This window comes from Indicator indicator, chromosome 4 (genome assembly GCF_027791375.1).
Source record: "Indicator indicator isolate 239-I01 chromosome 4, UM_Iind_1.1, whole genome shotgun sequence".
Lineage (NCBI taxonomy): Eukaryota > Metazoa > Chordata > Aves > Piciformes > Indicatoridae > Indicator > Indicator indicator.
In genome coordinates this window covers 19,961,410-19,972,140 of record NC_072013.1, presented here as the reverse complement: position 1 = coordinate 19,972,140, position 10,731 = coordinate 19,961,410, and the positions used below count along the sequence as shown (strand labels likewise).

Sequence of the window (10,731 nt, the reverse complement as noted above, 5' to 3'; positions counted from 1 at the left end):
CACATGCAGAGTTCTTGCACATGTAAGCTGTCCCTGATGAGGCACTATCACCCCAAAACACCACTGCTCACTGGCAGTGGTTAGTAGGGTTAGCAGGGTTAGTTAGTAGGGTTGCTACTGTTGGTACAAACTTCAGCTTGCTAGCAAGCAAATTCAGCTGAACATATCCAAGTTAGAAGCCATTGTAATTCCTGGCATTTTTTGGAGGCAGTGTGGGAAAAATTATTTACAGCATATGGAGGCCTTCTGTCAAGTCCCATAGTCTACCTATTGTCATTATGTGGAAACAGGTGACATGAATCAGTGTGGCTCATAAGTATGCCTACATGGTGCACTTCTGGGAATTGGTGAAGGAGAGTAGAAGGGAGGTTGGTCAACATCCTGAGTGTGAGTATACACAGGGCTAACAATCACCACACCTCTTCTTCTGTTAGCACCTGAAAGGGACCAAGATGAGGTTTAGTGGGGCACAGTACTCCTGTTTCTAAGCTGGTATTTGTTTTATTGATTATATCAATTTGTCAATTCATAGAATCATAGAATGGTAGTGGTTGGAAGGGACCTCTGAAGATCATCTAGACCAATCCTCCTGCTGATGAAGGTACACCTAGATCAGGTTGCACAGGAATATATCCAGCTGGGTTTCAAAAGTCTTCAGAGAAGGAGATGCCACAACCTCTCTGGGCAGCCTGTTCCAGTACTTTGTCACCTTCAAAGAAAATAAGTTTTTCCTTTAGTCCTTTAGTTCTAGTTTGTACCTGTTGGCCCTTCCCCACTGAGAAGAGCCCAACCCCATCCTTGTGACTTCCACAGTTTAGATATTTATATGCATTATAAGATTCCCTCTCAGTCTTCTCTTTTCCATCCTAAAGAGCCTCAGGGCTCCCAGCCTCTCCTAAGAAGAGAGATGCTCCAGTCCCCTAGTCATTCTTGTGACCCTTCATTGGATTCTCTCCCTGAACTGGGGAGCCCAGAACTGGATGCAGTACTCCAAGTGTAGCCTCACCAGTGCAGACTAGAGGGGGAGTCAAACCTCCCTTGACCTGCTGGCCCCACTCTTAATGCATCCCAGGATACTGTTGGCCTTCTTGGCCAGGAGGGCACATTTCTGGCTCATGGTTAATTTGTTGTCTACCAGCATTGCCAGGTCCTTCTCCACAGAGCTGCTTTCTAGCAGGTCAGCCCCTAATTCATACTGGTGCATGGGCTTATTCCCCAGGTACAGGACTCCATGCTTGTCCCTGTTGAACTTCATGAGGGTCACCTCTGCCCATTTCTCCAGCCTGTCCAGATCTTGCTGAATGGCAGCACAGCCTTCTGGTGTGTCAGCCACCCCTCCCAGTTTTGTACCATCATCAGACTTGCTGAGTACACTCTCTTCCTTCATCCAGGTTGTTGATGAAGATGTTGAGCAAGACTGAACCTAGTACTGAACCCAGTACTGACCCGCGGGGAACACTGCTAGGCACAGGCCTTCAACTAGACCATTGATCACAACCCCTGAACTTTTGTTGCAGAAGCAGAACACACATTCTAGTGTACATTTTAGTGCTTTTAAAGAAAAAATCATAAAGCACTAAATTTTTAGGGCCTATTTCTTTTTTTTTTTTAATGCATGATCTCACTTCCTCTGGTTACTTAATTCTCTTATTGCAATATCTCTCATTCCTTTTACATTTTTTCCCTGACTGTCTCCTGTTTACTTGGTTAAATTAGACTGTGTTTTTTTCTCCTAACTTTTCCTGTGTTTTGCTTTGAAATTCTATTTCACATGGTACCCCTCCCGTTGTTTACATGTGTGTGGGCAGAGGAGCCAGACTAAGGGCTGGCTGCTGTCAGACAGGGTAATAGAAACAAAATCTTCACTTACCTCTTCATCTGGCATAGCTGATGAGTCTTTTCCCACGGCTGGCACTCCTTGGTGTTTCAGATACAGGCTAAACAAGGCAAATGAAGTGCTGATGAGTGGCATGGTGGTTTGACTATTGCCTTGAAATGGAGGCATCATTCAGGCCAGGTTGTACTGTATCTGTAAAATATGAGAGCTAAATAAGATTTTTGATTACTTTCCTGTGCTACAGACTTCAACTCTCCTCACTTTTCCTCATTTGCTACAGAGTAAAAAAAATTCCTTTTTTAGTCCTCTACCAGGAAATCTTCAGAAAAACAGATTAAAGATTGAATGAGATCCTTACCTTCTCTGTAGCCCCTTTTCAAGGAGCCAGAAGTATGCAAAGGCTCAAGAGCTATGTCAGTGGTTTAGGGACAGGACTCAAATTCCCATCACATTTCCAGGAACACTATTGTGGTCAGAGCAGCCCATTGCAGGCCTGTTGCATTCAACAAGGATGTTTTGAAAGCATTTGTAGAGGGAAGTCTAGCAAAGATCAGATTGAAGACATTTTTGCAGCTCTTTGACCAGAGCAGCTAGGGATGGTTAAGGCATGTCTGCATAAGAGGTTTTCCAAGGTTTGGGGTGAATATACATGATCTGTTTGCATGGACATACCTATTGCAAGATAGACAATGTCTTTTTCTGGTTACCATTGATCTGGAAATGATTTAAACAAAGCCAGAAAAGAATCCATTCCTGGACTGATTGTTTATGTGAGGAATTCTGTTTATAAAGACAAGCCAATTTAGCTACAGTGGCATAAATGTCTTCCTTAGTTCCATAAATAGCTTCCTTTGTGTCAGACACCTTCCCTTGCCATTTTAGCAGGAGCCACAGGGCACCTTCCCTCTGGAAAGACACAGAGCCTATCTGTAGGATTTGAGAGTGTTCTTGCTATTTTCAGGCAATCTTAAAAGAGAAATTTTCTTCTCAAACTGAGAATTCAACTCATTAAATCACTCGCAGGTGAGATATGCAAAGAATGGTAAAGCAAAAGTTTTAAAAAAAATCTTTATTCTGCAAACATTAAAAAGGAAAAAGATGAAGATGAGCTCCTCGTGAACTTCCTATTAGTGATAAGATCCTCATGGACTTCCTATTAGACTCTTTGTCTTCTCATATGCAACAAAAATATTTTTCTAATAAACGTGTTATTATAGTTCAGAGTCTCTGCCAAGTGTTTACAATGTTGCCCTGAGTAACAAGTCTGAGCCAAGGGACTTAATTAAATGTAACCCTCTTTTCCAGTTATAGAATTGTCCTTAAACATCAAAAGGCAAGTGAACTTTAATAATGAAATCTGAAATTACTTTTTGTTTAGGAGAAGTCCTTTACTTCTCATATAATCAGTCACTTCTTAGATGGGATATAGTATTTTCACAGATAATTTCCCACAAGCATTTACAGATTTTATGACAAGTAACATACTATTCAGAGTTCAGGCATTATATGAGAATATCAGATTTCATACTTTCTTCTAGAGCTGATTCACAGATCTCAAGGTTGCAGGGAAGAAAGTAAAAATGTAAGGAAAAATGTTTATAAAGGATGCCCCCTTTGATCTCAACTTTTTTTTTAAGTGTCAATATTTTAGAGGCTTAGCTTTTTACTTTTGAGCACGTAGTTCTGCATATATTGCAGGGGTTTTTACAACCATTTCAGAGGAGTTTCTAACTATGAGGTCTTCTGCTAACTGCCAAGTTTGTTGGGGAAGGTGCTGAAGTCTTGGAGAGACAAATACAGGCAACATGGCTTGTGGTCTCCCTGGACAGAGCTGCACACTGGCTAAGTGAAACTAGACCAGAGTTTCCATTCACAGTAGCTCATGGTCCAGCATATTAATGTAAGATTAGGTCAATGCAGCTTATATTGATGTACTGGGCTAGCAACTGGAGTGCCCAAACCTGCCAAATGGGCGTTGGACCCCAGGTCAGGGCTAAGATCCTGCCTGACTCACTGGCAGGAGAAGGGCAGGCTGTGTTGTTGATGCTCCGTGCAGGAAGAGCAGGCAGTCCCAGCCTGTGCTGCCTGCCAGATCACACCAGCCAGTGCCATTTTGCCTTCAGAAGATGCGGCTGCACAGAGCAGATGCTTTCTCAGGTATGAAAGATTTAATGCCTTCCTCCTCTCCCTAAGCAGTTTTAATGTCCTCATGCTCACAGTGTTAATAATTTACAACATCTTAACCCAACCTGACCCTGAGACCCAGACTGTGCAGGTTAAATGCAGCTACCTGGCAGGCCTGGAGATGTCAGAAGCACCAAGGCTGCACTCTCCTCCACCCTGATACTGGAGCCAGGTAGTTCTTGTGCAGGGACAGGGAGCAGGGTGCAGGCAGTAATTAGCCCCAGAAAAGTGTGCAGAAAGCAGTAAATCACAGGTGTAATGTCACAGGTGGGGCTGGCAGTGAGGAGTTACTTAATTGCTTCCTCTGACCTTTGCTCCTTCTACTGCACTTCACTGTCCACTTCCTGTACCAGAAATAGTGGGAACATCAGGACTAGGCAAGTGGTTGTTCCCTGGTACAGGGCACTGGTGAGGCTGTACCTCAAATACTGTGATGGAGTGTGTCCAAAGGTACTGGAGCATGTCCAAAGAAGGGCGATGAAGCTGGTGAAGGGTCTAAAGCACAAGTCTTATGAGGAATGGATGAAGGTAACTGGGGTTGTTTAATCTGGAGAAAAGGAGGTTGAGGGGAGACCTTCTTGCTCTCTACAACTACCTGAAAGGAGATTGTAGTGAGGTGGGTATTGGTCTCTTCTTCCCGATAACAAGTGACAGGACAATAGGAAATGGCCTCAGGTTACACCAGGGGATGTTTAGATTGGATGTTGAATTGATTTCTTCACCACACTGAGAACCGGAACAGGTAGCCCAGGGAAGTGATTGAGGCACTATCCCTGAAAGTATTTAAAAGATGTGTAATGTTGCACTTAGGGAGTTGGTTTATTAGTGAACTTGACAGTTTTAGGTTAACAGTTGGACCCAATGAACTTTAAGGTCTTTTCCAACCTAAATAATTCTGTGATTCTATGGTTCTGTTGCTGAAGACTGCAGGCTGGTCCACTTCTTACTCTTTTACCTGCATTGCCTACCAGTTCCCTTTCTCCAGCTGGCATATTGACCATAGCAAGTGGCCACTGGGAGGTCTCATGAGTGAGCCAGTGCAGGGTGCACAGGCTCTCTTAGAGAGTTCATGAAACCCCAGCTCATGGAGGGTGCCCACATATGATGAGACAAAGCCTCGGCTGTCCCTGTTGGACATCAGCAGTAGTTCTGCTTTGAGCAGCAGGGCAGACTAGGGACATCCAGCTGTCCCTTATAGACAGTATTTCACTAATGTAGCAAAGTCCTTCACCTGCTTTTCCCACAGCCACACTGGCTCAGTTTCCAGCTCCACCTCTAAACATGGCATTCATGCATTCAGCCCACTCAGTTAACTCATGGAAAAAAACAGATCCTCCCAACAGAAAACAAAGTCAAAGCCAGGCGTTGCAATTTGTGCAAATCTGGCTGAGCTCAGATATATTTTCCTTTTCACAAGCTGTTTCTTCTGTTCCTTGCATTCAGGTTTATCAGCTCTTTGGTCTGGTGTTCATCTGTCCTTACATTCATGCAAAACTTTCAAGCCTTCATATGTAAAGAGCTAAAGACCGCCTATCACTCTTAGAGACCAGGTTTTGGGATAGTTCACTGGTGCATGTCACAGCAGTGACAGAATAGGTCACCTATTAGATGCTCAGTGGGTGACTTTGCCTTCTCACCATCTCACTCTAATTTTGAATCGCAATAGAGAAATCATCCAAGCGGGCTATGGGAAGTGCACTGCATTCCTCAGTTGGATGAAACCACTGGTTGCATGGAGTAAGCATTTACCTGGGATCACACAAACACTTCCAACTTCAAAGAACCACAATCTCTAGATCCCAGTTTGTTTATATTTAACTTTGTAGATTTCAACCTGTGTGTTTTGCTAGTCTAACTAATGGTGCTATACTAGTCTGACTGGATTGTGTCAGAATTTGCTGTTTACATTATACAGTCTTCATCATGATTTGAAAACAGGCGTGCAAGTACAACCAGTGGTACATTGTAATGAGATGCCTTGTATGTGAAGGAACTGCTCATGCTGCTCTGAGTTTGTAGAGCACCCATTTTAGTGATACTGAAGAGCCTTGATAACAGTTGCTGTCTGATTTTGATGAAAAACAGTGTAAATGAAGATATTCGTTTGAAAATTCACCACAAAGGAAAATCGACAGCCTGAACAGCCTAGGAAAAGTAGATAAATGAGTACACAAATAGGCTTTTAACGTGTTTAATTTCTAGTGGCGCTTATTTCATCTCCATGAGGAAAAACTTCTCTGCCATTCACACTTCCATCTTCCATTTCTGCCGTGGATGGGTGACATTTATTCTGGTGGATGACACTTCTCCCCTCCCCAGGCACAGCAAGAGAAAGCAGACAAGAGCTCGTTATTGTTTGCAACCCCACTGCCGCCTCAGCAAGAAAAACGTATTTATTTGGAGCGCCAGCAGGCCGCTCCCGACAGGGATGAGGCGATGGGCGGCGAGGGAAGCTCTCCCGGCGGGGCCGGGGGTTGGTGGTATCCGCAGCGACGAGGCCAGGGCAGGCTGCGCCCGTGGGGGCGGTTGGTGCTGGGGCGGTTGGTGCTGGGGCCACGCCACCGCTCACGCCGCTCTCCAGGGAGGCGCTGTGGGAGTCCCTCTGCCGCTGGCGAGGGCAGGAAGGGGACGGCAGGCGAGCAACTGCCCGCGGTGAGAGGCATCACCGAACCCCTGCTTCACCCCGCCCCGCTGCGCTTCAGCGCTCCGTCGCCCTCGGCCGGCCGGGCGAACAGCGGCGGGTGAGAGGGAAGGGCGGGCCGCGGGGCGGGGCGCAGCGCTGCGCTGCGCGGAGAGGGGCCGTCCCCCCTCCGCCCGCTCCGCGCCGCGCCCGCCGTCGGTGCCGGTGAAGGCGGCGGCGGTGCCGGTGAAGGCGGCGGCGGTGCCGCCGTCTCCCACCGCCCCCTTACCCCGGCCCCTCGTCCCCATGGCCGGGCAGGAATGGGACTGGTTCCAGCGCGAGGAGCTCATCGGGCACATCAGCGACATCCGAGTGCAGAACCTCCAAGGTAAACCAACACCCCCGAGAAACCCCTCCCTCCGCCTCCGGGCCGCCTCGCTCCCCTTCCTCTCCCTGTGCCGCTCCTTCCTCCTCCGCCGCTGCCCGTGCCCTGGCGCGGGGTTGCGATGACTCTCCAGCCTGCCCCCGGGGCCGCGGTGCGAACTCCCTCGGCGCCCCGAAGCGGGGGCGATGCGGCTTGCAGGGCAGAAGTGGGGAAGACGGTGGGGCCAAAGTTTACCCCGATTGCGGCGCTGGGCCCGCCCAGCCCGCTGAGAGTCCCAACGCCGGGGCGAGCGGCGCCCGGCCCCGGAGGCAGGGACAGGGCGCGGGGGCTCCGCGGGCGCAGGTGATGCTGCGGAGGCGAGGGACAGCACAGCCCCGGGACCCGGTCAGGGGGGTAGTGCCACCCACAGCATCTTCCCGGGGGTCCGTCGAGGAGGAGGGCTGCAGGCTCCGACTCAGCTCGCTGTCCCTCGGGGGAACCTCGCCGGCTGGGCGATGCAAAGCGAGGGGTGCCGGAGCGCACCCTGTCTCTGCGGGTAACGGGAGCCTTGCCTTTTGACCTCTCAGAAGCAAAGGCGCCCCACAAGCTGGGGGGCAGAGCCCACCCTGCCACTCTGACCTGGAGATGTGGAGGTACTCGGCCGAAGCCAGGATACTGCTCTAGGTCTGTATCAGCGCAGTCTGGAGGGAAACCGAGGGCTATCAGAGTACTTCATTGAATGCACCTTCTCATCAGATACTGTTAAATAAACATGGCCGGAGATTTTGGATAAATCACTTGTGAGATACTCTCCTATTCTGCTACGGGCTGTGCTGGCAGAAAGGATGCAGATACCTTGGTTTGAATGAGTTCGATACCAGTGTAGTAGTTCCGGCAAAGTTATGCTTTCCCTTCACCGACTAACTCCCTGATTGGCAAGGACAGCAACAATCGATGAAAGAAGGAAAACCAGCAGTGCTTTATTGGAGAACAGCTCATTTAATACCAATCTTAATCAACAGCTGAGATCTGACTGCAATGTATCTTCATGTTCCATAAAAATAATAGACTTGAGTTACAGGTCATTATCTCTTCCTCTTTGTGCATAATGATATTAAAGCACTGTGTACTGGCAGAGGCAGTGCAGTTCTGGAAGTGAGTTTTGGTTTGGCTTGATTATAGAAGATGGATAATTTATCAGAGAAGAGACCCAAATGAACCATTCTTTCATCTCTAATGTTGCATTAATCCAGTTAACTGCTGATGGGATCGCTCCACAGCATCTTGACCTTTATCACCATAATCTCTGAAATTTAGATTTTGGGTACAGACAGGGCTGTTGATTCCAGGTCGAACCCCCCTTGAATTTTGACTTTACAGTGTAATTTCTACATTTTTCACTCCTAGCTCTGTCTCTTTCAATTCTGTGTGTTAGCAAGGATGGCCTGCCTCTGAAGTCTTGTTGCTTGAAGCTGTATCAATTAAGCCAGGTTTAATCCTTAATTCATGGGCATTTTTTGAGAGAGAACAGAAAATGAAACTGTTCTTAAAAAGACTAACATGTTTTTGGCTTTGCACCTCAGTTATTTGTGTTAGAAGGAGTTAAACTCACTTCCCTTTCTGGAACTTAAATTGCATTTATGTAGATGCACACAGCCTTCTCTAAAATTCGTGTAGTCCTGTAGGAGAATGTCATCCTACTGGGAAAATTCCTTTGAATAACGTGATGCTTATGAAAAAAACCCCTCCTGTTCCCTTCTTACCATACAAGAGGAATTTTGAGAGGTATATTAGTTGTACTATTGAGTTTTAAGAAGTTCTATGCCCAGTGTGGGCAATTATAGGGGAGAAAGGGCATTTCTTCTAAAGCGCTGCTCCAAAGGAAGTTATAATATCTATCACTTACAGTACATATGATTTGTAACACGTAGTTCTCACGTTATCTTCTGGAGGTGAGAAACGTTTTACAGATGGTGAGGCTGATACTCGTCAGAGTGTGATTTTTGTCACTCAGGAGCTCGGTGGCAAAGCATGGTTCTTCTCTTCAGTGTCGTTTCTTGCAAAATGGCAGCATATGCTCTATGTTCATACGTTGTAATTAAACTTGCACCTGCTTTATAATTCAAGATTCATTCTCTCCTCTCAAAACAATGTGATCTGAATCACAGCTAATATCATTGTCTGTCAGTTGCAGAATCAACAACGGTTTTGATGTGCTAGAAAGTCATGAGTCTAGGATGAAAAATGAGCTGGGGATGATGCAGAGTTTCCAGCAGCACCAGCAGAGCTCCTGCAGGGCCTTGCTGGTCAGGGCCACAGGAAGGATCATGGGTGGTGAGGGTCTCCGTCTGCTTCTGCATCTTCTGTTCCTGCAGCACTCTCTTGCAAGATGTGTTTAGGGTAGGTTTGATGAAGTTGATAGGTTGTCTTATTCCAGAATCCACATTTACAATGGGACATTTTATGTACATGAAGGTGCTTCCTCATGTCTAGGGACCCCATGGTATAATACCCTATTATATGCTACCCAAGAGGGAGTATGTTGTAAGGAGGGGATGAGAGGCAGCACCTAAATATTTGCAGATAATGAGAAGTACATGAAAACACTGGCATCTCTGTGTACAGAGGTGGAGACTTTAGCTGATGCGTGGAGCCAGCCAAATACAAGGTCTGGAAGGCAAATAGAGGCATTACTGTCATGCTGTGTCTGAACCATCCTGCCTAGCGTCTGATGGAAGAGCCAAAGAAGATGAACCTAAGTGGTGATGACCATGCAAAATGGTACCACTAACACCTGAGCAACCTAACTGCTATTCAAGTTTCTGCAGGCATCACAGAGCCATATACTGTAGCAGTTTTCCATACCTTTTCTACCTCCTTTTTTAAAACCTAAATTATTAATTTCTCTTGAAAAGTTCTTCGTTATCTTCCCTAAGCTGCAGAGCACTACTGACGTAAAATACTATTTGAAGACAGCATATGCTGTTTCAGTCTGTGGCATCTTCCCTCTAATTTGGTAGTTCCACATCCAGGGAGGATCCAGGAAGCATGGTACTGGGAAGTGCCTGCTGTTATGGGGTGCCTTTGCAGTGGTATGATCCCACCGAATTTAGTTGTTCTAGGTACATGTGCTGGGTGCTGAGGTAGCCTTGGGAAGTATATATTCTGTCATGTAACTGATGGGTGAAACTATGGCATGTGTGGGATTCTCAGCTTTTTCAGAGGGAGACTAAAACTGACAGCAAGGAGTGAAACATGCTAAAGAGACTGGATATAGGAGGAAAAGGGATGGTTTTAAAAAGGGATTTACATCTGGATATTTAGGCATAGGAATATAATGATGGGCTTTTATGTTCCCTTTCCATTGAGATCTGAGACTTTACATTTTATTTTTTCAGTGAAGGAAGTGATGGTTCAAATCTGTCACAGGTAAGTGATGCTAAAAGCCAGGCACAATACTTCCATTCTCAACAGAGGTAATTTCAGAAAACAGAAGCAAAAGTGACAGTCTGATGGAGAAGAGGAAAAGGGAATGTAAAGAGGAAATAAGTGCCAGGTGTGGTAATGCGCAAACCAAGTTTCTCATTCCAGGTCTGTTCGGTTTCTAAATGTGTTTACCAGACTGATGGTCTTGTACCCTTTGTTCTGTTTCTTTATTCTCCATAGTAAATTTCTCCACATATTGAACGGGAAAAATGGAGCCTGTGCAGAATGTAGGAGCACATC

At 46.4% G+C, this 10,731-nt stretch overlaps 1 protein-coding gene across 1 annotated transcript in view; it reads left to right on the top strand.

The window, feature by feature from the left end:
- The first annotated feature begins 6,947 nt into the window (after positions 1-6,947).
- The window catches only part of CLMN (calmin), a 70,312-nt gene continuing 66,528 nt past the window's right edge, over positions 6,948-10,731 (top strand). The window contains exon 1 of the mRNA XM_054400568.1: positions 6,948-7,029. Coding sequence (XP_054256543.1) covers positions 6,948-7,029 — 82 coding nt within the window. The remainder of the gene's footprint in view (positions 7,030-10,731) is intronic.